This window comes from Equus asinus, chromosome 14 (assembly GCF_041296235.1).
Source record: "Equus asinus isolate D_3611 breed Donkey chromosome 14, EquAss-T2T_v2, whole genome shotgun sequence".
In the NCBI taxonomy this organism is placed as follows: Eukaryota; Metazoa; Chordata; class Mammalia; order Perissodactyla; family Equidae; genus Equus; species Equus asinus.
The window spans coordinates 45798262-45823744 of record NC_091803.1 but is presented as its reverse complement, the minus strand read 5'-3'; the positions used below and the strand labels follow the sequence as shown (position 1 = coordinate 45823744).

The following is a 25483-nucleotide window of genomic DNA, read 5'->3' as shown; positions in this document are numbered from 1 at the left end:
CTCAGAGTTGGTCCCAGCTTGACTGTTAACTCTTTGAGTGACCTTGGCCATATTACTTAATTCTCTTGATCTGAGTTTCTTCATAGTCAATGGGACCCTGCTCGAAAGTGACTTAGCCTAATGTACCCAGGCCTGTTAGACTTTAGTCCATTGCTCTTCCTCTGCACCACCCTCTCCTGGGTGAACTTGAGGGCCTTCTGCCCCTGCAGGAATGCTGCTAAGGCTCTGTTGAGCCTGTTTGTAGAGAGGAAAGCACCTGGGAGCCCATAGCACTTCTAGGTTTTCCAAAATGGAAATGCTTCAAAATGGAGATGCTTCAGCAGAAGCATCTTAACTACCCACTCTCTCTCTCCATCTCCAAATGCTATTCATAGTCATCATTTATGAGAGACCTGAAGCCACAGGTGACAACTGTTGCACCTCAGTGGAAGGAAATAGGACTGACCCTACTTTTATCTACAGGACACATACTTTCAAGATTGTTCCAAAGTTGGAATAATTTTTGCTTGATAGTACCTAGGGGTGACCCGTGGTCTCGTCAGCATTTGCTCTCTTACAACCAGCTCTGTAGGATGTCTCTTGGCTAGGCTTTGTTCTTATAAAATCACAGCCTAACCATTTTAGAATTCAGTCAGGGCTTGGGTTCCCCTCCCCACCTTCCCGGGAGGTGCTTCTCATGGAACTAAAGAGTCTTTGTCTTCCCAGCCCTAAGACTGAGTCCTCTAGTGTAAGGTGAGGTGGCACTTTGAACAGGGCGGGTCTTGTATTTATTTCATTAATGGTAGGAAGTGCTCTTTACCGGAACTGGTCTTCAGCACCAGCAACAGTAGACTTCTTGCCCCTTCTCTGCGCTCTTTTGAATGTTTCAGGTTCTCAGTGTTTCAGGTCGTCCTCAGTGTCTGCTCTGAACGTTTGCTCAAGTGGATTTGAACATGCTAGAGATGAGCACACCTCCCTCCCCAGTAAAAAAAAAAAAAGCCTACCGGAGAAGTCTTGGACTTCTGAGTGATGTCAGGTTTTGAGGTTTCTAAGAGGCTGTGCCGTTAGACTAGTCAGCAGTTGTTTTGCTTTCTGGTTGCTTCTTGCCCAAATGTACAAGTGTGTGTTTAATAAGTCTGATGCAAGGACCTTGTGTCCTTGGCCTCCCCACTTTTCCAGGATTCCTTGTCTGAACTTGCTCTTTATCATGAGGTTAATACTCATCCATTCAGTGAACAGTGTGATGGAATTCACCCAGTGATTAAAATGAGAGGAGTGACACTTGTGAATAAGATTTCCACAGGAGTGGCAGCGCCAGAGTTCAGAGGAGATCTCAGGCCATTTAGTTTATAAACTCAGAAGCTGTTGACCTAGATGATGTGGTTTCCTGAGGGTTTGGGGAGGCCCCTCTTATCAAGTGCCTTGTCGGGTTAGAGCTGATTCAACCCCATCCACTGCTCCCAACATCTGGCTCAGCCAGCATCGAGCAGCATCTGCAGTGTGTGTTTTCTAGTCGTAGTGGTCACGTGTCTCACCTCAGACAGAACAGGTATTCCCATGTCCTGACATTGCCAGAGAATGAGGGCTGAGTCAGAAGTCCTCAGGTGTGACCTGCACAGAATTATCTATGGATTCCATATTGTTCCTCAGTGTTTCATAATCACTCAGCTGCTCATTTTCATCAACAACTTTCTCAGTAAGACAACATTTGAGGCAGCATTACATTTTCATGAAACACTTGTACACACATTAGCTCATTTAGTCCTTACAGCACACTTGAGAATGTGGAGCAAAGAGAGTTTTGTTAACCCTGTTTTATGGATGAGGAAATTCAGCCTTCAAGACATTATGACTTACCTATAGCCATGGAGCTACTAAGCATTGGGACTCCAGATCTAAAACAGAATCTTTCTAGCTCTAAAGACCATGCCCTTTGTGCAGGGCCCAGCTACCTTTCCATTCCCAAAGGTGAGCTGGGTCTATAGCAATAATCAGCAGTGAGCGGGAGCCCAGACGTGGCTCCTGTAAACTGACAGGTCCACTGAGCTGCCGCCTGCCCAACATTCCAGTCTCCCTGAGGTTAGGGAGCAGGGCGGGGCCAGTCAGGTGGCTGTTTACCTCAGGCAGGAAACAGGTCGCACCTTTTCTGCACATCCATTCACCTGGGTGGGATGCAAATGGCTCTTGGTACACTACATCCAGGAACAGGGCTTCTTCCCCATGTTGAGAATTTCCTGATGTTTTAGCAAGGTCTGAAAAGCTCACCCAGAGTGTCTCCTAGGGTTGACTAGCTAGTAAACAGCTCTGGGTTCATTCTCAAGTCCTTTTGTATAACTTAACTTTTGTTATAAAATGGTTTCACGGTCTTCTGTCTTATTTGATCCTCCTAATAGTCTTCTGGTATTGAACACTGGTGAAAAATGGAGAGAACCAGAGAGATTTGGAACTCTGAAGAGATGCACTTTCCCGCCCTTGGCTTCCTCTCTCCTGCTCCTCTTCCCTCCACAGTAGCCCTAGCATTCTTTGCTCCCCAGATCATATGTACGGTGTTAGAATGTAGACGTATTCAGAAAAGAACTTTTGTGGTGGTGAACAACCTACTTGTTTATATCTGCTGAGGCCTGATGGGAATATTTGGCACCATTAAGACTTGACTTGGCCTTAATTAAGACTTAAGACTTGACTTGATTGTGGTATTGTTAAACAGAGACAGGTATTCTCACAGAAAAGCCTTTAGGGGATATAGAGAGAAGGAAGAGATCCTGTACTCCAGGAAACGGAGAGTTTGGGATTCTTGTATTCTGTGTTTACCATCTAAAAATATTTATGGGGCACATCTTGCACATGGTTTTTAAACTGTGACCCTCCTGAATGTTGCCATATAAGTGGGTGGGGTGAGATCATAGACAAAGATGTATACAAATGAAAGGTATTTGTTCAGCCAAAAGAGTGGAAAAAACACACATACTCACCCATGGGCTGTGGGAAGGAAGCTGCACCAACGACCAGGAACAGGCCTTCAGACAGAAGAAACCAGAGGCTTCATTACCTACAATACTGGCTAAGAAAAGGAGCCAGAGCCTGATGGAGTCCCGGCCCTCACAGGTACGCAGGTGAGGAGCAGCCTCAGTGCTGGGCACTGGGGGAGTGGACTTGGAACTGGGCCTGTGTAGAGGGGTCAGGGAGGAGCTGTGGAGCCAGTGCCCAGCTCCGATGTGGAAAGAGCAGCTGAGGGCAGGGACTGCAGGAGACCCTTGGCCAGCTGGAGCCCAGCGATGGGAGCAGTGGACTCTGGAGGAGTAGCGGAGAAAACAACACAGGCAGGTAAATGCAGGAGCCAATCACCTGGGCCCTATAGGATGAGAATGGTCTTGGCCAGCTCTGAGGCATGGGAAATATACATAAGTCAGTAGTTAGAAAATGCACACCAGGAGAGAGAAAGAGAAGGAAGGGGATGGAGGGAGGTAGATCCAAAGAAAGATAAAACCAGATTTCATACCAGTTAATTCAGAAACATAGTACCCAATTAAAATTTTTATTATTTTACTTGATATTTTAAAATTTAACCAATATTTTCTTGTTACCCACATACACCTCCTTCATTTAGTTAGCTTTCTCAGTAGGCATTCCATTTGTGCATCTGAAACAGTTACAGCTCAGGTTGGAGAATCCCCAGGGTACTGAGCTGTGAGTGATTTGGAACATGGTATTGGACTCTGAGAATCTGAGTCTGAGGGAGTCTTGATGATCTGTCTTGTGGGAAGGTTTTGGTTTAACTAGGGAAACAAGACACTGGCACTTGCGGAAGCTGAAAAATAGTCACTTCTTAATGTGATGTCAGTTCTATACAGGAGTGAACTCTCAAGCCTCTAACAGCTGTCTAGGAAGCAGGCAGGGACTCTTGATGCCCAGCCACAAGCCATTCATCCAGGAGGGACCAGCCACTTCCTTCCCTCTGGCTGTTTCCTCCTCTGCACATGTGGGTGACAACACTAGCTCATGTTGTGGGCATCCAGTGAAGTACAGTAGCGGGTCACGGTTGAATGTACCAATTCCAGATTCAAGCGGGAGAATTGTTCTAATTCCAGGGAGCTGGTCGCCCTGCCTTTCCTTCCCCCTCCTCCCACCTTCCTCTTGAGTGCTGGCTGACCTCAGCAAACAGCTCCCTTCCTTCAGTTGTGGTTTTCTGGGGCAGAGAAAAACAATGAGATTGAAAAAGAAAATTGTTATAGATGAAGTCTTGTGTTGTTTTTGTTTTTTCTTAAGATTTTATTTTTCCTTTTTCTCCCGAAAGTGTTTCCAGTGCATAGTTGTATATTTTTACTTATGGATCCTTCTAGTTGTGGCATGTGGGATGCTGCCTCAGGATGGCTTGATGAGGGGTGCCATGTCCGCGCCCAGGATCCGAACTGGCGAAACCCTGGGCCACCGGAGCGGAGTGCATGAACTTAACCACTTGGCCCGGGGCCAGCCCCATAGATGAAGTCTTTATTGTGCCTTTTTGAATCACCGGATGAGGAATGAGTGATGGAGTCCTTGCATATGTTTCTGTCTGGTGGCAGTGCACTAAGCTGACACCTTCTGAGATTTGCTGGACCTGAGTCTCCATGGAGGAAGATTTAACATCGTTGAACATGTCTGTTCTTTTACAAGCCCTAGTGCCTTGAGCCTGCAATTTACCAGGAGCGGTGGCTTTGAAATGAGTGTTCTGGATGTATTGGCAGGACTACAGGAACCTCTTTTGCTGGAAGGAACATGGGTGATAGGTTGTTGCCACTTCTGTCAGATCAGGTGTGGAAGAGAAAACTAGTAGCCATCAAGTGAATGGCTAGGAGTACAGGAATTTTGGAGTTATGGAGGCAGATTTTATAAACAGAGGGTCACAGTTTTCTAGAGTTAGAAGAGAAAGAGGGCACATTGACCTTTCTGGAATTTGTAAAGGGCCCAGGGGACTTCCTGTTGACTAGTTAGCACAGTGCAGGATTCTAGCTGGGTTGCTTGCTCCAGTTCCTCTCTTTCTGTCTCTCTGTCCCTCTTTCTCCTTCTACTCTGCCTTTCCCTCCCCCTTTTCAAGAGAGTTGAGCCACTTTATATAAAAGATGGAGCCAATTGGCTAAAAAGTCCAACAAATAGTAAGTATTTGTAGCTTTCCAAATTTCCTTCCTGTCATCATCAGTATACTTACATACTTTTTCACATAGTTGTAGTCAGTATTTGGGTCCTTTTTTTAAGAAATAAGTTTATGTAGACTTTTCCATGCGTGGATGCATCCCATCAGCTTGTTGCAGCTGTGCCAGGATTCCACTGTTTGCTGTTGTTTGAGCAGTCCTACTCTATATTGTTAAGCTGTGTGACTTTTTTCTAATGTCATAGGGCTATTCCACATTTTGGTTATGGATTACTGTTAGTACTTCTTGAAGTGAATGTACTGGAGTGGAATCTTTTTGTTGTTTTTGTTACGGAGTGGGGCAGCCTGTTGTCGATAATGAGAAGGTGAAGTCTAGAAAGATTCTACATTTACGATTTGGTCTCTGATTTTCTAGGAATTCCAGTGGTTCCTGCAAAGAAAAAAGAATTCAAGTGTAGAGGTCGGCCAGACTGAGTTTAGACATGTAGCTTTTCAGAGAATGCAGTGAAATCTGTTTCTGATGTTGCAAGACAGCTTCTGAATGCTGCACTATGTGGCCAGTCCCTTGAAGAACAGTGACCAGGCCATAGGGGTAGACACAGGCTGCCTCCCCTGGCACCCAGCCTGTGTGGGTTGAATGTACCAACAGAGCCTTCCTAAGCAGCACCCCCCACCCCGCACACAGATGGTGCTTTAGCCTGCACTAAGGACACACTATTTTTGCTGCTGGGGTAGGATAAGCTGGTATCTATTTTTTCTTCAAAGCAAAATCGTTAAATCATGTTTTGAGTTTAGAAGACTCTTGAAGTAGTGGACATCAGATTACTTTTCAGTTTTTTTAACTGCATATTGTTGACAGTATGCATTAGACCATTGCCTACCTGCCTTCTTTCCTTTAGGTTTTTTATTCAACAAGTGTTTGTTTTCCAGGCCCTGGAGCTACAGCAGTGAAACAGACAGCTGTGGCCCTGCCCCTGGGGCCAAAGTTGGGCCTTCTGCCAGGTGGGAGGAGGGAATTGGGGCTCTCAGGCAGGACTGAGGTGAAAGAGGGTGGGCAGAGTGTGCCTAAGGGGAGACTGGCACAGATAAATTGCTACTGAACAAAAGAAAATGCCAAGGTGGGCATCTGTGGAAGCAACATTCTCTTCCCCTGTGTTTTATTTAAGAGAAGCAAAAGGCCTTGTTGCTTGAGCAAGACTGCACCCTCCCAGAGCATGCAGTTATTATCCAGTGAAACAGTTAATGATCAGATTTAATCACGTACACAGTCACTATTGTGCAGCATAATTAGGTGCAAGAAGTTTACTGTTACTGCAGTTGGTAACCTAGGCAACCAGATTGCACTTGTTCTTGCTTTTGCCCACTTTTAGTTTCACCTGCAAGCAGCTTGAGGGCTGCAGTCCTCAGGTGCCTGGAGTGTGACCTTAGCACAGCCATGTGTTCTGCCACCTATCTAAAGACTCTGAGACCTTTTACTGCACCCTTCTCTCCTCTAGGTGTCCCAGAGCTCCCATCCCAGCACCCTCTCCTCTCTGCAGCCAACCTGAGTGCTGAGCAGCTCGGGACAAATCTTGGCTCTCAGGATGTCCAAGGGTGTGGAGCTCAGATGTTCTTTCTTAAAAGTCTATAAAACGAGATTAGCATGAACAAGCCGGTGTGGGGGTTATTCTGCAGCTGGCAAAGTCTGCCTTGGCCCCTGGGTAAAAGCACTCATAGCTGGGCAGCCTTACGTGCTCTCTGCGGTCTGTCCCATTTCTACTTTGTTCATATTGTTCCTTGTTCTAGATGCCCTTCCTCTCCCCCACCCTAAATGCTGTCTGTAGTTGAGGGTCCTGGGTAATTTCTCCCTTCTCCAGGAAGCCTCTCAGAATACTCTTCCTTCATGTGATGACCACCTACCTTTGCATTCTGGACTTAACGTTAATGCACGGTACAATTCATCAGCATTATCGGAGAGGAGAGTATGTTTGATTGGGAGTCAAGAGAAGATCCCCATTTTCTATATATTCTGCTATTTTCTTTTTTTCCCCCAGCTTTATCGAGATATAATTGACGAAATTGTAATATGTTTAAAGTCTACAATATGATGATTTGATATATGCATACATTGTGAAAGGATTCCCACAATTGAGTGAATTAACACATCCATCACCACACATATTTACCTCTTTTTTTAGTGAGAATGTTTAAGATCTACTCAGCAAATTTCACTTATGTAATGCAGTATTGTCAACTAGTCACCACTGCTATTCATTAGATCCTCAGACAATATTCATCTTTTAACTGAAATTTTGTACCCTTTTACCAACCTCTTCCCATTATGTCACCCTCAGCCCCTGGCAACCACCATTCTACTCTAAGAGTTCAACCTTTTTTTTTTTTTTTTTTTTCAAAATTCCACATGTATGTGATACCATGCATAGCTTTCTCTGTCTGGCTTATTTTACTTTATGCTATTTATTTTCTAAGCATTTTTGGACAACATCAGTGAGCCTCAATCAAAATACAAGTCCAAACAATCATGTCTGGTATTTACTGAGTGCTTACTACGTGCACGTACTGCGCTAAAAGCCTTACCTTCTGTGCTCTCATTTAATCTGCCCTATCGTTAATCCCATTGTATAAAGGCTAAATCTATAGGCAAGAGAAGGTTCAGAAAGATCATGTTGAGCAAACCATGCATTATAATATTCCAAAAGCTAATGGAGAAGATATAACTACATGCCTAAAGAGAAACTCAAAAAGGATATTTACCAACACATTAACAGTGGTTATATCTGTGGGTTTAGAGAGGGGTGGTTTTTGTTTTCTTCATTATACCTTTGAAGGACCATTTCTTACATGTCTTTGTCCCCTTTGACACCTATTTCTGGATGGAACACATAGGAAATGGTCAGTGAATAGATACTGGTTGAGGTAGAAAATGAAGGTGTCTTCTTTCTGTGACTTGATTTGGCCCCAATTTTGGTAGCTCTGGTTTCATGAATTACTTTTTAGTTGTTGGTGCAACAGTGCTGCTATTCATCTGGAAAGTTCCCCAGATGTGCTGCCCCTCTGCACTGCCAGAGTGGAGGCCTCTAGGGGTGGAGGAGGAGCTTGTCGTGTTGTGGGACTGTATTTCTCTGGCTGACGAAGGCTCAGCCCTGGCAGCAGGCACCGAGAGCTGATTGGCCAGCTTGTGTGTTTTCCTTCAGCCCTGCGGAGTCTGGAGTAGGCTGGGGAGTGTCTGCTTGCTTGGTGACTCAGTGTAGCTGATGTAGGTTGTCCTCTGCTTTAAAGCAGAGCAACTTGAGCAGCCTGGCTTAATGTTCCAGTTAGTGCCCAGCTCTGCTGCTCTCTGCACAAGGCCACCCAACCCTTAACAGGTAGGACCAGCTGGTTTCAGATGCGCTTGCTGCCAAACTCAGAGCTACTGCGCCATTGCTTTTTTTACTTAAAGCTTTATCTGTGATGTTTTCTTAGTTATTTTATGTTTTAGGTAACTTTTAATTTTGATATAATTTCAGTCCACACAGAACAGTTGGAAGACTAGTACAAAGAACTCTTGTGTACCTTTTATCCAGATGCACCATCAGCATTTTGCCTCATTTGCTTTACTTGTGGCTGTCCTCCCTCCCTCCCTCCCTATCTCTCTCTACGTATATGTGTGTATACACACACACACACACACATTTTCTGAACCATCTGACAATAGTTGCAGACTTTGTGTCCCTTTACTTTTGAAAACCTCAGTATGTATTTCCTAAAACATGGACATTCTCTTACATAATCACAGTACAATTATAAAAAACAGCAAGTTCAACATCAGTACAATGTTATTACCTAATCCACCGTCCATATTCAGATACAGTCACAGTAATGGCAGAGCTTTATTTTTAAAGAAAACAGTCCTGAGGCATGTGGGTGACTCCTTGGTTATGTTGGCTCAGAGGAGAGCAGAACCAGCAGGTGTTTGGGGGAAGTGACTGCTGTGAGCGCCACGTCACCAGCTCCTCATGTCTCTACAGGACCAGAGAAGTGAGAGCAGCAAGAACTACACTCAGCAACCATGTCAGTGGAACTGGAGACCTCAGAGGGGGTGGATGAGTCAGAGAAAAAGAGCTCTGGGACCCCAGAAAAAGAAAACCACACCAGGTGAGCAATGGGGGCTGGTTGAGTTGTCAGGTGGGCCCAGAGCCCAGCTTTGTGTGCTGGAGGCACCAGGCTGTGGTCAGGGGCCTTGCTGTTGTGGCCCCCAGGATGCCTGGTTGGAACTGCAGAGACAGCATACTGCACCCTGGACTGCTCAGCACTTCCCTGTTCCTTCCCGAGGAGGCAAGAGAGGCACTGCCAGGAGTGCTGAGTGACAGTGTTGGACGGTACTTCTAGTCCTGTAGGTTAAAAGCCTCGGCGTTTTTGGCATCTGGGGTGAGAAAGGGTAATCAGAGGCAAAGCTGGCACTTTTTCTAGTGTCTTCCATCTCTCAGAATGTGGGAGCAACTCTAACTCCAGAGGTTTTTCTTACTGGCTAGGGCCTGTTCACACTAAGCCTCAAGTTAGTGGGGTCTCTTCTTGATCATTCTTAGCCTCTTGTTATAGCCTTGTCATTGGCAAAGTTCTTTTTTCATATCTTGAAATAATTGCTAATAATAAATAACTCTCAGCACATGGGTGATACGAGCTAATCTCCTAAAGAAGCCAGCAGAGGCTGGGTTGTGAGAGGCCAAGTTTTTCTCACTCTAGTGGATGATTGTGTGGACACACGTGAGCCCCTGCCCAGTGCTACCATTTAGGGTCATGTGTTCTTTAGAGCCTTGTCCAGTATTGGCTACTGGCATCTATTGACACAACTTTATCCTGTGTAATTTTGTTAAGCAGCACAAACCTGGGTCCTGGCTCCAACCTCCCCAGTCTTTGTTTCATTCTCATCATCCTACCTCTGGGCCCAGCCACATGTAGTCCTGAAGAGGCTAGGAGTCCAAGGTGGGAGGAAGGCAGCTGGGCTGCCTCAGGAGATCCATGGTCAGTCCTTCACAGTGGTGTGGCTTCCAGGAGACACGTTCCCAAAGGCTGGCTGTTCCCTGGAGAAGCCAGCAAACACTGGTGGTATTAGAAGTGTGTGTTTCTTCAGGCACTAGGTGGCAACAGAAGCAAAGCATCCTTCTTTTGAGTGGTTCAGAGAGACATGGATACTGTTGAAGAGTAGGCCATAGACATCCCACATGTCACCCAAGTCCTTGGGGCAGACTCGGGTTTGCCTGCGCCTTGCTCCCTGGCAAGACCCTGTGTCCATACTAGAGTTGAGTTTCTGAATGGCCCCTGCCTCCAGCTCAGTGAGTGGACACCCTGGAGCTGGGAAGGGCTTAATTCACCCATGCAGCCATGCATGCATATGCGCATGCACACACACCCTCTCTCCACAGGATGGCTGACCTCTCCGAGCTCCTGAAGGAAGGGACCAAGGAAGCACACGACCAGGCAGAAAACACCAAGTTTGTCAAGGACTTCTTGAAAGGCAACATTAAGAAGGAGCTGTTTAAGGTTTGTGCCCTAGTCACAGACGGGTCGTGTTGGAGGCCTTAGTCCTGCAAGCAAGGTCCCCCTGGAGCTGCTCCGAGGGGGAAGCTGGCCCTTTCTCCACACTCCGCTCTTTCTTGATGTCAGGCTGTGGTTTTCCGGGCTTAAATGGAATAACAAAGTGATGTAAAGGAAGCAAAAGTGTCCACATTCCAAAGAATTCACCATGTCCTTCCTTTAAGGAACAGTTTCCTGGGTATGTGAAATAATTCACTATATAAAAACAAGCATTTGGGGGTTGGAAAGGGGGCTGCTGCCCAAGCCTTTGTCTCCAGCTGCTCGAATGTGGTGGGCTCGGGAGTTGCTGGCCAGGGCTTGCAGCCCTTTCCCATGGTCTCCTCCCATCACCCTCAACAGCTGGCCACTACTGCACTTTACTTCACATACTCAGCCCTCGAGGAGGAAATGGACCGCAACAAGGACCACCCAGCCTTTGCCCCCTTGTACTTCCCCTTGGAGCTTCACCGGAAGGAGGCCCTGACCAAGGACATGGAGTATTTCTTTGGTGAGGACTGGGAGGAGCAGGTGCAGTGCTCTGAGGCTGCCCGAAAGTATGTGGAGCGGATCCACTACGTGGGGCAGAATGAGCCGGAGCTGCTGGTTGCCCACGCCTACACCCGCTACATGGGGGACCTCTCGGGGGGCCAAGTGCTAAAGAAGGTGGCCCAGCGGGCACTGAAACTCCCTAGCACGGGGGAAGGGACCCAGTTCTACCTGTTTGAGAATGTGGACAACGCGCAGCAGTTCAAGCAGTTGTATCGGGCCAGGATGAACGCATTGGACCTGAACTTGAAGACCAAAGAAAAGATCGTGGAGGAAGCCAACAAGGCCTTCGAGTACAACATGCAGGTACTGCTGGGGGCCAGGTGGGAAGGGGGCCTCCGATGACAGGAGCCAATCCACAGCTGCCTGAACGGGCATCAGTACATTAGGACAGAAGAGCTAGAGCCTGCCAAAAAGGAAGTCGAGGGACGAAATAGGCCACAGAGGGCGAGCCCAGTGGTGGCTCTGCCTTGTTTGAGACACAGCTTGTGTTTTGGGAAGGTGGGCCTCCAGCATGTAGAAGTGTTGGGGAGAATGGAGCTGTCTCCCTCCTTCTCACCATAGCATTCTGTTCTTGAGGAATAGATTTACTCCTTTTTAGTAAGGGGTGCTATGAAAAGTCCTGCTTGGTAAGTTCAGGAAGAGAACCAAGGAGAGTGAGGAGCGTAACTCAGATTACAAGTAGCCCTTAGATGGTGCTGAGCCTGCGGAGGCTGATTCTATGCTCAGAGCCCAGACTAGACCTCAGCACCAGGAGAGTGGCCACTGGGGGAGTGAAGTGCCAGCCTGACCACAGGCCCGTCATCCCTCTGGTCTGACACAGCAGCAGGCCTCTGAGAGCCACTCAAGATGGGTGCGCCCTGCCAGGGCCTCATTCTCCAATGTTGTTCTTTTTCCATCCTTTGTTGCTAAGAATACCCAGCAACTGGAAGTGGGTCAGTCTGTGTGCTTACATGGTGTTTGTGCACAGTGCTTTTGCTTTCTCCTCTCTCTGCCCTGATATTTTCAGTGTCCAGGGAAGATCCACCACAGTCAGCACTTGTGGGGTGCCAGGCAGCACAGGTACAGCCACCCCTCCCAGAGCTCGTGCTAGGGAGAAGTGCCAGGGCAGTGCGGCCACCCCCAGCATTGATTGGGCCGCTGGTTTGCACTCTTGAGCAAGCCTCACCTGCTCCAGCTCCCTCTGCATGGGGGACATTTTCTCTGAAAGCAGAGTATACAAAGTCCAGTGATGGCTGTCAATCCTCTGTTCCTGCAGATATTCAATGAACTGGACCACGCTGGCTCCTTGCTAGCCAACGAGACCCTGGAGGATGGGCTCCCTTTGCATGATGGGAAAGGAGATATGGGTAAATGCCCCTACTATGCTGCTAAACAAGACAAAGGTAGGTCTTGCGTGTCCCGAGCTCCCTCCCAGGGTGAGCATATCAGCATCCCCCACTGATGCGATGTCCCCTGTTGGTACTGCCATACAGGTGTCCTGGAGGGCAGCAGCTGTCCCTTCCAAACAGCCGTGGCTGTGCTGAGCAAGCCCAGCCTCCAGTTCATTCTGGCCGTCGGTGTGGCCCTGGCTGCTGGCCTCTTGGCCTGGTACTACATGTGAAGGACCCATCACACCATGCTCGCACCGTCCTCCTGAGTGACCACTGGCCCACCCCCACCCCCAACCGGGACTAAACTACCACCTCAGGTGACTTTTTCTTAATGCTGGGTTTGAGAAAACAAGCAACCAATAAAAGCCAGATGCTGAAGCCTCTATCTGTCAGCATCCTCTTGGCAGGTCAAATGCTGAGCTGGGTTCAAGCCCATCCTCCCTGCAGCCCCCAGGCTATAGCACCAGGAGCAGCCAGTGCAGCTCACCGGGCTGACCTGGGCCTCTGGAACCAGCTCTGCTCCCTGGGTACCCACACCTCTGACCCGAGGCTCGTTCCCGTTGTTCTTCCTTGTGTCGGCATTTAAATGGAGATTTTCCCCGTCCTGGGAGCAGAGCACTCAGCAACCCTAGGCTGCCATAGCTATGTGGGAGGGAGGGGGGCCTCTCCAGATGCTGCTGTTCTACTGTGGGGCCTCTCCCCAGGGTCAGGGGGAGCTAAGAGGGGCAGAGGCCAAGCTTGCACCCTGCCTCAGCGGCCCTGGGAGCCATGTCCTGGGTAGCCGTCCTCGTCCCTCTCAAGCAGAAACCCCTGAGAGGGCTCTGTTCAGCTGTGACCTCTCTTCTCTGCCCTGTGTAAATGCTACAGCACTCAATAAAGCGGACTCTAACAGCTGCCTCCATACTTCCTTCTCGCCGCTCCCATGCAGCCCCCTCCAGCCCTTCCTGTGTTCCCAACACTGCTGTCACCTTCCCACAGCCCTCCTCTCCAGGGCAACGTCACTCTGACTGTCTCACAAAGACCCTTCAAGTCTACGTGGTCCTGTGGTTTTCTGACTCTCAGAAGTGCTTTGGAGGTTTTCTACTTTTTGAAATTTTTTTTTATAAATTAGGATAAAAAATTATATGCTTGTATTATATAACAATTCATTGTCTAAAATAGAAATGACTTATTTTTATTACTAGGCGTCTGTTACCTGTTTTATATATTAAGGATGTGCAAAAGTTTAATTCACAAGAGTTAAATGGTGGGGAAACTTTGTTCGACTACTGACCAAGCCTATGCACCTTCACAGTTCAGATGAGAGGTAGGGGCAGAGCAGGCCCAGAACCTAGGGGTCCAGACTGCCTGCCCCCTGTTAGCCTTGAGACCAGAAGCCTCAGCCCCAGTGGCTCTGTCTTGCTTGAGGGAGTGAGAACCTGCCTACAAGGTGGGATGACCCTGAGTTCGAGCTAGGAGCTCCAGCTGAAGGTCCCGTGAGCAGATGCCAAGGTGTGGACATGGGTGAAACCAGTATCAGAGATAGTAAGGTGACCTTACAGCCCTGTGAAGCCAACTCATGCCCTGGCCCGGCACAGCTGGAATCCCAGTCCTCATCCACACTGGACTCTGGCTTGGTTTAATTAGGTACTTAAAGGTCAGCGTCATGCCTGGGCAGTCACTGTGGCATAAGCACTGACACCCTGAGGACTCAACCCCCTGCCCTTAGACTACCTGTAGCCCCTCCCTCTTTCCCTCACAAAAGGAAGCCAGGCAAAAGAGCAGAGGCCCAGGGCGGGGGAGTGAAAGGGCCAATTTAATGAGAAACTACAAACTGAGACCGGCCACAATTCACAGTGACAGGAGGCCATGCAGTGGCAGTGCGAGACCAGGAAAGGGGTGGCAGCAGGATACAGCAGTCTACGTGGCAAGTTCACAGACAAACCATTCAGGAAATAAAGACAATGTGGGCTCAGGCCCAGGGCAGGGCTGGTGTCCACCAGGGCACTTCCGCTACTTGTGGCTGCTCCTTCCTCATCCCCAGCCTGTCCCCAGTCCAGTGCCACAGCGCCTGCTGCTGGAGCAAGCACAGAGACAATGAGTCAGCCAGGGCGAAAGGCCCCACATTTACTGGAAAGAGGATCCATGGGGAACACACTGCAAATTTGAGTGCGCCCACAAGGAGGCCCTTCCTCTCTGCCATCTCTGGTCCCAGCTAGGGCACACTAGCTACAGAGCAGAGGTCGCACCCACACACAGCAAGGACATGGTATAGACAGATGGGCTAGGCTCCTGGGCATTCTTTTTGGACCCGGCAAAAATGGGTTCACAGAGGTGTGGCCAGAAAGGGAGCTGGGCAGGGGCCAGAGGCAAGTCCCTTCTTGGCAAGACAGGGCCCAATCACTTACCCCATGACCTATAGGTGTGCTGATCTCTCTGTCTTACCCCAGGTGTCTCCTGGGCACTTGGACAATGTGTTAAGTGTTCCTAAGAGTTCTGAGGGTCAGGGTCATTCCTCCTATCATGCCTCTAGCACTTGAGAAAGAAACCCAGGCCTTATGACCCTGTCATGCTTGAGTCCACTGCCCTGCTTTCAGCCCAGCAGATCAGAAACGACTGTGGCTACAGGCACAGCTCTGCTGCAGGCCCCAAGTCCGGGGAACCAGCCACTGCTCTGGCTGCTTTTGGTCCCAGGGAGAGTCAGGACCAAACCTGTACTTCATTCAGAAATGGAGGAATGAGACCCCAGCAGGGAGACCGTGCGAGGAAAGCCTTCCCAGCTTATCTTCCTGATCACAAACACCAAGCAAACCAGCAACACACAAGCTCAGTGCCATCCCCCTGCCACTCGCTGACCCTTGGCCTTAAATCCAACAGAATTTCTGCCAGAAGAGTCAGATGCTCAGGGAAGGGCAAGGCGAAGAAGACAAGACTTCCAGGGGACCGGTGGAACGGCTTCCACCCCCAAGTGGGAGCAGGGAAGTAAGCCACTGAGCGCAGGGAGTGAAGCACAGGGGACCAGACTGACAGCGGGGAGTCCTGTCCCAGCTCCGTTAGCACAGGCGCTTGTACGTGTAGATGTAGGCTTTGCAGCTGGGGCACGTGTGCGTCACATCCTTGAAGTCGTTGATGAGGCAAGGGATCAAGCAGCAGCCCAAATCACACCTGCATCAGAGACAGGGAGACACGGGAAAGCCTGAAGGGAAGGTGCTGAGGGCCCGGGCCTATTCCAGCATGGTGGTGGGTAGGTGAGGCCCCCACCCTGCGAGCATCCACACCACCTACCCCATGAAGCAGCAGAAGAAGCCCAGCACGAAGTTCATCAGACCAATCTCATAGGAGATCTTGGTGGTGATGGCCTGCTGGCAGTGGGGACACACCGTCTGCACAGGTGCACCCTCAAAGATCTCTCCCTGCAGCACTGTCACCGTGGTGGCAGCCCCTGAAGGGACCAGGACTGTGGCCGTGTGGCCCCCAGGGCCAGGGTAGGGCCCTGGTGGGTAGGGCCCTGGTGGGTAGTAGCCCATGGGTGGGTGGGGGCCTGGAGGAGGGTAAAAACCTGGAACGGCACAGAAGACGGAGCAAAGACAGGTCACTTGCTTGCCATCTGCCCCATGTGAGAGGTGAGCACAAACCCCTAAGGTCCCCAGCACCCACGATGCAGGGTGAGGCCTCAGGGATGAGGACCTGGGCCAAGTGATCATCCACATTCTCTCAGCCCTTCCTGGTCCTAGCCTCATGGGGACCAAGACAGAGAGGCTACTTGGCCCAGCCAGACATGGCAGAGAGCTGACAACAAGGCCTGCCTGATCTCTCCTCTCCTTAGTCTCAGCTTGATGCGCTTGCTCCCTTGACTCTGACAGGCAGGGCTACCACAGGAGGGAAAGCCTTACCGCTCACCAGTCCCTCTCAGACCCACAAGACTCTCCTCCCTACCAGCGTCAGGTCCTGCACTGGAGTGCCACAGACCAGCCCACCTAGCCCGGGGCTGCCTGTGCAAGAGCCCTGGGCCCCTCTCTGGCCTGTGTAACTCCTGGCAAGGAGAGGCTCCTGAAGCACCCGCCACTGCCAGAGGGGCCTTCCCAGGAGCCAGCCTTCCTCCAGGCAGGGTCTGGGGCTGCTCTGGCTCACCCACAGCCCCTGCACAACAGTGTCTTCTTCTAGGACACCTTAACATGCCCACAATCAGCCCCTCTGCCCCTACAGTAAATACCCGTGCAGACGGGCTACCCGCCAGCAACAAAGGCTGGACAGCAGCCCAGGTGATGCAGTGGGTGCTGGGCTCAGCAGCCGTCTGCGCTCCCCTCAGATCTCTTCCCAACTTACCTGGAGGCATGTAGGTGCCATCTGCATTCACGTGTGGGGGGATGAAGCCGGGTTGAGGCATTGGGTGACCCGGAGGCTCATAGGGTGGGGGACCAATGTCTGCAGGGGGCAGCGACATGCCCGGTGGGGGCTGCATCACAGCTGGGGAGGTGCGGCCTGGACAGAGAGGTAGGGAGAGGAAGCTCAGAGGGCCCCAGCTGCCCTGTGGGTGGGAGGGCTGTTCCAGGCACTGGCTTCTAGCAGCTGGGACAGTCAAGGGATGGGACCACTAGGAGCAGTGAACCCTACCTGGGGTGGTCGGGGCTCCACTTTTCTCCTCCAGAAGGGGGGCTGTGGGGCCTCCAGGATAAGGAGGGGGTGGCTCGTTCGACATCTTCACCACTTTTCCTGGACCTGAAGGGAATACCCAAACGTGAACTAAGCTCCCAGCCCCGCTACTAGGCAGTTGGGCATTGGTCTGTGTTGAGAGGTTGTTGCACAAGGTGTTGACAGTCCTCAGAGCTGCCTCTGCTGAGCCCAAGCACATAGGGCCTACTGTGGCTCTTCCCGCAGGTATCCCCTGCCCTCGGGCTCATGTCACCTTTTACTCTCCTCCACGTAAATCTCCACGCTCTGGACGGAGCAGGGCTGATGGGCTGGGACCAGTTCCTTTGGGAGAGCGGTCACCAGGCTCCCTCTAGGCCCTGGAGATGTCCCACCACTGCTGGGAGTACTCCAGCCCAGAGCCACCATCCTCCACACCTCTCAAGAAGCTACCAACCTGTGGTTACCTGCACTTCCTGTATGAAAGCCAGAGGGTGAGGGCAGCCCTGCGAGGACAGAACCTGGGAAGGTGAGCCCCCCATCGGTAGCTTGGGAACCTCATCTCAGGCTCCCCACAGGGCAGCTTGGCCACTGGTCCCCTCCTACTTAGGCAGCGCCAAGGCACTGTGGTGGGCTTGCGGGAGGGGATCTGGGAGACTTTTTACCTCAATCCCAGGTCCTCAGGAGGTAGGCAGGTGAGGCTCCTTGCAGTGCTGGTCTGGACAGTCACTCAGGGCTCTGGGGAGCTATTGGAGGGGGAGAACAACAGGCAGTGCCCTCAGCACCAGGGAAGAGCTGGCCCTGGGCACCTGGCCCCAACGCAGCCACGCTCCTGCCACCGCCCAACACAGCACCATCCTGCGTCTCTACCCAGTCAGCTCCCCCTTCCCCTTCTCACAGCTGCTGTCTCCTGGTAGCTCCATGGTGGCGACTAAAGCCAGCTGGGCACCTCTTTGCTTTTGTTGAGGAGTGGATGGTGTGGGAAGGAAGAAGATCGTGTCTGTCAAGTGAAACACTTCCTCATTTCTTTCACAGGGTTCACTGAGCGCCTGCTGCTGGGCAATGGGTGAGAAGCAGGGCAACCAGGCGACATTCCTGCCCCTGGGTCTGTGTTCTATCCCCATTAGTAAGGCGCTTCCTTTCACTCTATTCAGCATCATAAAAGGCTAAAAATTAGTAGCATTTTCCAGTGGGACTCTTTTTTTTTTTAACTGAAATAAAATAATATGAACTAGAAAAAGAATCTAAACAGTGCAAAAAGATACACAGTAAAAGCAACTCTCCTAGTGTAGCTCCCTCCTAGAGCCCCCCAGTGTTAAGTTCAGAACTGCCTGGGGTCCGTAAGTTTAAATATTTAACAAATCAGGAAGGGGCAGAGGGACCAAATCGAATCAACAAAAGACTAAAAAGATAAATTTGATTTTATCAAAACTAAAAACTTGTACTTCAGGGGCCAGCCTGGTGATGTAGCGGTTAAGTTTGCGCGCTCTGCTTTGGCAGCCTGGGGTTCGCCAGTCTGGATCCCGGGCGTGGACCTACACACCACTCATCAAGTCATGCTGTGGCAGCCGTCCCACATATAAAATAGAGAAAGATAGGACACAGATGTTCACTCAGGGCTAATCTTCCTCAAAAAAAAAAGACTTGTACTTCAAAGAACACCATCAAGAAAATGGAAAGACAACCTACAGAATGGAAGAAAATTTTTACAAATCATGTATCTGCTAAGGGACTTCTATTTAGAATATATAAAGGGGGCTGGCCCAGTGGCATAGTGGTTAAGTTCTCATGCTGCTGCTGTGGCCCAGGGTTTGCAGGTTTGGATCCCAGGTGCAGACGTACACTGCTCATCAAACCCTGGTGGCAACCCACATACAAAATAGAGGAAGATTGGCGCAGATGTTAGCTCAGTGATGATCTTCCTCAAGCAAAAAAGAGGGAGATTGGCAACAGGTGTTAGCTCAGGACCAATCTTCCTCACCAAAAGAAAATATTTTTATAGATATATTTTTATATACATATATTTAAAATATATATATATAAAGAACTCTTCTAACTCATAAATAAAAAGACAACCCAGTTAAAAGATGGGCAAAGGATCTGAATAGACACTTCTTTAAAGATAAACACATGCCCAATAAGCACATGAAAAGAGGCTGAATATCGTTAGCCAAAAGGGAAATGCAAATCAAAACCCAAACGAGGTGCCATTTCATGGCCACTAGGATGGCTAGCATGAAAGACGGTAACAAGTATGTAGAGAAACGGGAACCCTCACACATGGCTGTGGGGGGATGTTAAATGGTGTCCCAGTAATTCTGCTCCTAGCTATGTACCCAAGAGAACTGAAAACATGTCCCCATAAAAACTTGTAGAAGAATGTTCATAGCATTATTCATAATAGCCAAAAGGTGTAAACAACTCAAGTGTCTTTTTCTTTTTTTTTTTAAGATTTTTTATTTTTCCTTTTTCTCCCCAAAGCCCCCAGGTACACAGTTGTATATTTTTAGTTGTTGGTCCTAGTTGTGGCATGTGGGACGCTGCGTCAGCATGGCTTGATGAGTGGTGCGACACCCAGGATCTGAACTGGCAAAACCCTGGGCAGCCAAAGTGGAGAACACAAACTTAACCACTCGGCCACCGGGCAGGCCCCTCAAGTGTCTTATCAACTGATAAATGGATAAACAAACCGTGTACTTAGCCACAGTGGAATATTATTTGGCCATGAAAAGGAATGATGTACTGACACATGCTACAACCTGAAGTGAACCTTGAAAACATTATGCTCAGTGAAAGAAGCCAGACACAAAGACATGTTGTGTGATTCTTCATATGAAAAGTCCAGAACAGGCAAATCTATAGAGACAGAAAACAGATTAGTGGATGCCAGGGGCTGGGGGCTGGGCAGACAAAGAATCGTGAGTATGGAGTTTCCTTCTGTGGTGATGAAAATGTTCCAAAACTAATAATGGTTGCACAATTTTGTGAATATACTAAAACCCACTAAATTGCACACTTTACATGGGGAAATCATATGGTATGTGGATTATAATCAATAAAACTCATCTTGGGGCTGGCCCGATGGCGCAGTGGTTAAGTGCACATGTTCCACTTCAGTAGCCCAGGTTTCGCCAGTTTGGATCCCGGGTGTGGACATGGCACTGCTTGGCAAGCCATGCTGTGGTAGGTGTCCCACATATAAAGTAGAGGAAGATGGGCATGGATGTTACCTCAGGGCCAGTCTTCCTCAGCAAAAAAGAGGAGGATTGGCAGCAGATGTTAGCTCAGGGCTAATCTTCCTCAAAAAAACCCCCAAAAAATTAAAAAAAAAAAAAACCCCTCATTTTAAAAACTGAAGGAAAACAAAATTGCCCAATCTCATCACCCTAATGCAGCCCGTCTCTGCATGTCCCTGCCAGTCTGTATGCACAGGCACTTGCATTTTTATATCATAATTGCTGCTGTGACAAATGGTTTTAAATTCTTTTAACATAATCCTCATCTTGCAAGACCCCATGACCATCAATTTTAATACTCCAAACGGACCCATCACCATTCACTTGACCAAGAAGCACTTAGAATGCTACTTGTTACTTTCATAAAAAACCGGGAACACCTTTTGCTAATTGCTCTTTCCCTTTCTTGGATTATGTCCTTGGGCTAAACTTGCCGAAGTGAGATTATTATATTAATTATTATATTATTATAATCTCAGAAGTAAGATTATTAGGTCAAAGAGTATGGATATTTTATGCCTTTAGTGAAGGATGCTGCCAGTTTACAGTGCAAATTTTGGATACTACTATTATCACTAATTTGTAATGTTAAAATGACACATGGTTACTTTTATTTCTTTGATCACTATGAGGCAGAACATCTTCCCAAGTGTTTATAAATTATATGCCCACTCTTGTGAGTTGCTACCTATAATAATCCTTTGAAGACACAGCAGCCAATAAAAGACTTGTCCGAGGTCACGTGGCATATTAGAGGCAGACCTGAGTCTAGAATCCTGGCATGACTCTCCTGCCCCCAACCCCTCACCTGCAGGTGAATTCCAACAGCACAAGGTCAAGAACAGGGAGCACCATAGCCACTGGACGATGTCACAGAAGTCCCCCGTCCCCACCCCCCCCCGCCCCCCAGGTGGGACTGGCTATGTGCACTGGCCCTCAGGGCTCATCTCAGGCCACTGCCAGCCCACCAGGTGCCCTTCTAATGGGAGAAAAAGGCAGCCTTCCACAAGAGGCTTCACTTGAGTCTCTGGAAAACTCTGTAATATGCTGAGTGTTAGAACGTGGGCCGGCACCTGCCACAAACTCCCATCCCTTGCCCACCTGGGATGCCTCTGGAGTGGCACTGCTGTCCACCTCCAAGCCCTGGCTCACCAGGGAACCAGCCAGGCCTTGGGACACTCTGAGCAGGCCAGGAAGAAAAGCTGCCTTGTGCTTGGTGAGTCGCTTGAGCACCTTCAGGTTCTAAAAGGAACCAGCTTGGGTCTCCGGGGCCCTCCATGTCCAGGGAGTGTGCACGCACATGCGCCACCTCTGAGGATGCAGGTGTGGCCTGCCTTTTCATCAAAATCACTAGATCTAATTCCGTTGTCTCCTAGAGCACGATAATTCTACTTTTCAAATTCCACCATCATAATGACGGTACAAGCCCTGCACACAGGGCAGAGGCCTCCCCTTGGTGTCTACCCAACTCTAAGCTGTCTTCTGTGCCTAGAGCGGGCACTGCCGCAGACCACATGGACACCCAGAACATGCACAGGACACTTCCACTCCAGGTGCTGACTGCACCACCACCTGCTCCTGCCCCTTCCTTTGGGCCATGGGGCCCTGCTGCTCCTCTCTCTGTCTCCTCCCCTCCCCTCTGCACCTAGCACCTATCCATCAATATGAAGGAGGCAGGTTTCTGAAAAATGGCTTGTGAAGATTTTTGGAATTCAAACACCAGGTCCCCCCAGCACCTCCCAATATAAAACCAAATATGCATTCCCACAAAACTATGTTATTTGAGGTGTGATAAAAACTCCAAGAATGCAATAATCATTTGAAAAAGTCACATGTCCAAAAGCAAAACAGTTTTCCAGTAAAAATGCACACTGCTCAAATTAGGCTACAAATGCAAATGTGGAATCTGAGATCACAGCTCCAGCAACTTGGCTGTTGGGCAGGAGCCAGAGTGGCAGCTACAAGAGGCTAAGGAAGGGGCCGAAAGACCCATGGGTTTGCAGTTCCCAACAGAGGAGAGGGAGGCCTGGGGTCCTGGGAGTTCAATAAAGTCAATTTGCAGCCCTGGAAACCCAAGACAGGCCTGTCAGCCTCCTGTTTAGATTTTGTAGCTCTGAATTGTGAATAAATAGGGAATTGTATGAAAACCTTCCTAAGTCTATCATAAACCAAACAGGAGCTCCTCTGGGGACACAGAGACTTTACACAGTGCACCCCTTTACACTCTGGATTTTGTGGATGCGGAAGTATTACCTAGTAAAATAATAATAAAATACAGATAAATTCTCTGAGAACAGAGTTAGAGATGCAGCTGACAGCTCAGCAGCTGGCCAGCCAACAAGGTGCCGAGCCGCAGCGGCACAGGTGTGAGGGCACAAAAACAGGGCACCCAGGGCCTCAGAGCTCAGAATCCACTCTGCCACAGGTTTCATGAGCGCCTCACTCATCCCAACTCATCCAAGAGCGTTGGGGAGGAGGTGTTCTCAGTGACCCAAAGCACATTAAATGAGAATTAAAATTCTTAAATGAAGTCATGTAACAGCGTAACAGTGCTGGCACACCTGTCAGAGGTTCAATGACGTGTAGCAACAGTCACCCCCAACACAGGCCACGAGGGCAGGTGGTACATTTTAGGAACATACTTCTCTTCCAAACTTTGCGGGGTTGCAGAGGTCCCAGAGACATTACTGAAGCAGGACCTAGAGAAGTAGTAATCTTGACACCATCGTAAGAATCAGGTAACATTCCCTGGGTGCTTGCTGTGGGGGCTACACTGTGCTGTGTCCTGAACAAGTATGAACTCAGTCATCAGACCAGCGGACAGGGCAGCCCTTTGAGCACCTCCATTTTAGAGAAAGTAAACACGGCTCAGTTGCACACCTGGGTCCTACGGCCTTACAGTCACAGTTTTAAGTGTTTTCAAGGACTTCCTCTGAGCCTTAAATTCCTGTTTACCTGTTTTCAGGCACAGTTTTAGGAATGCTGGGGAATTTCCACTTAGCTCTGGATAAAAGGGATGTGCCGCCGTTCCAGCCTCGACAGCTCTTACTTTAGAAGCCACGGGCTCTTGGGGAGGCAGAGCTGCTTTCCAGAAGCTGGAAGTCTGGCCTGGAACTAAGCAGTATCCAGAAATGTGTGCAGGGCGGAAGCTGGTTTACTGGATGGCATCCTGTCACAGAGGCCTCAAGGGTCAAACTGACAAAGAAGATCAAAGTCCCCTCGACTGCATTTTCAAGTGGAGGACTGTCCTGGAATGATCCTGACCTTCGCCAGGGCAGGGAGGCTGCAAGGGGCAGGTGGCTGAGTTCGAAGGCTCAAGACTTGTGAAGTCCGCAGCTTTCCCATGCTGTTCACTCTCATTCATATGCCAGGCCTGTTTCCTTCAGAGGATCTGCAAGAAAACCTGTCGAATGGAAAGGGCCACAGCCTGCCACAGGGGACAGTGAGGCCCCAGGGAGTGTATCCAGGAGCCAGAGGCCCTGAGTGGTCTCTGGGACTCCTACAGGGGAGAGAAGAGAGCGGGCCTACACGTGTCCCTTGAGGCCCGATCTGGCCCATGCCCACAACAATACAGCCTAGAATCCACCATGCTCTTTACGTAGGAGGGAATTATTCCAGTCACCCTAAAGTGAGATGAAGTATGTCTCCACGTCTGTCTGTCTGTGGACGCACCACCTGCCCCCTCCCTGCTACAGTGTCACCTTCCCGAGGGTAGCAGGTGCTGGGGGTTTCTGGGGGCAGGACACAGTTCTCCCAGGTACAGAGCCAGGCGCTTTCTGCAAAGCCACACCCACAGCTTCCCTCCTCAGCCCAGTGGAATCCTGAGTATCACCTGCTGTTTGGGCTGGATCAGCAGCCACTGCAGATCCTGGGCCTTCTCAGCGCTCACTGTGGATCCATTCTAGAGTGGAAACTTCTGCTCCATATCCCTAAGTTGGAAGCCCAGCTTCAGCCCCTCGACACAGCTCTGTCTTCAGCCACGTCGCAGAGACTGATCAGGCCTCAGACACACAGAGCAGCTCTTGCTTCTTCTCTGGATGAGCTCTAGGAGGGGCCAGGTGAGGGTTTTCCCAGGTAAGAGGATGAAAACGACATTCTGAGATGCCCACTGTGGGTGTTAGGGTATGGGGCCATGAAACCAAGCAAAACTGCCTCAATGCCTTCCACCCACCCCAACTCCAACCCCACCAATCCCAGGCTCTGTCTGCATCCCACACAATACTCTAAGCAGCCAGGAGGAATGTGACAGCTGCAAGGAAAGAACACACAGTCTTCCAATGTGGAGTCAGGATGGCAAGAACCCGAGACCCCAGCCCCCTCTCCCATTCTCTGAGGGGCAAGGATTTGTCTGCCAGTTAATGGAAAACAGGGGAACCAGGCAAAGTGTGGAGCTCTGGAGTCAGACAGCCCTGGCCTTGATTCCTATGGGGAGTCAAGACCCTCCCTGAGCCTCAGTCTTCCTGGGGATCTGGGACTAAAACCCCAGGCCTGGCACATGTCCAGTATCTGGCAGACTTGCTATGCAGAAGAAGGGAACACTTTAGGGTCAAAAAACACATCTACCAGGGTGATGAATATACTCTTGAATTAGACAGTGGTGATGGTTGCAAAATTGGTGAACATACCAAACCCACTAAACTGCACTTTAAACGGGTGGATTATGACTGTGAATTATATGGTATGTGAATTATATGATATGTGGATTATGGTATGTGAACTATATCTCAAAAAACAAAACCCACTCAGATCTGGATATTTCTGTTGTTTGTTTGTTTGTTTGCTGGGAGATTGGCCCTGAGCTAACATCTGTTGCCAATCTTCCTCTTTTTATGTGAGCTGCCACCACAGCACGGCTACTGACAGATGAGTGGTGTGGTTCCACACCTGGGAACCTAATCCAGGCTGCTGAAGCAAAGTGCGCTGAACTTTAACCACTAGGCCATCAGGGCTGGCCCTGGATGTTTCTCTTTGTGTGTACACAGATATAAATGAAAGAGACGAGAAAGAAACACCCCAGACCAAGATCGTTGCCCCTGGGATTGAAGCATGGCAGCCACAGT

At 49.5% G+C, this 25483-nt stretch overlaps 2 protein-coding genes across 22 annotated transcripts in view; one reads left to right on the top strand and one right to left on the bottom strand.

Annotated features, from left to right (window-relative positions):
• HMOX2 (heme oxygenase 2) overlaps positions 1 to 13759 on the top strand; it is a 38001-nt gene extending 24242 nt beyond the window's left edge. For 3 of the 4 annotated variants that reach the window (XM_044746278.2, XM_070485043.1, XM_044746277.2), the window contains exons 2-6: positions 9115 to 9241; positions 10510 to 10627; positions 11021 to 11512; positions 12465 to 12591; positions 12682 to 13759. In XM_044746278.2, the coding sequence (XP_044602213.1) occupies positions 9156 to 9241; positions 10510 to 10627; positions 11021 to 11512; positions 12465 to 12591; positions 12682 to 12809 (951 nt within the window). In that variant the 5' untranslated portion in view covers positions 9115 to 9155 and the 3' untranslated portion in view covers positions 12810 to 13759. Of the gene's footprint in view, positions 1 to 8299; positions 8473 to 9114; positions 9242 to 10509; positions 10628 to 11020; positions 11513 to 12464; positions 12592 to 12681 lie in introns of those variants that run through there. The other variant, XM_014833071.3, reaches the window with a different exon arrangement.
• Positions 3490 to 25483, bottom strand: part of CDIP1 (cell death inducing p53 target 1) — a 37827-nt gene continuing 15833 nt past the window's right edge. For 2 of the 18 annotated variants that reach the window (XR_011494354.1, XR_011494355.1), the window contains exons 2-8: positions 24256 to 24467; positions 17853 to 17933; positions 17173 to 17277; positions 16885 to 17040; positions 15844 to 16117; positions 15415 to 15723; positions 14339 to 14632 (exon numbers count right to left, since the gene is read on the bottom strand). Coding sequence is in view for 14 of the 18 variants with exons in the window: in XM_070485051.1 (XP_070341152.1) it covers positions 15612 to 15723; positions 15844 to 16117; positions 16885 to 17040; positions 17173 to 17257 (627 nt within the window). In the remaining 4 variants the exon portion in view is untranslated. Of the gene's footprint in view, positions 5538 to 14338; positions 15724 to 15843; positions 16118 to 16884; positions 17041 to 17172; positions 17278 to 17852; positions 17934 to 23687; positions 23827 to 24255; positions 24468 to 25483 lie in introns of those variants that run through there. The other 16 variants (XM_070485048.1, XM_070485049.1, XM_044746283.2 and 13 more) reach the window with 10 other exon arrangements.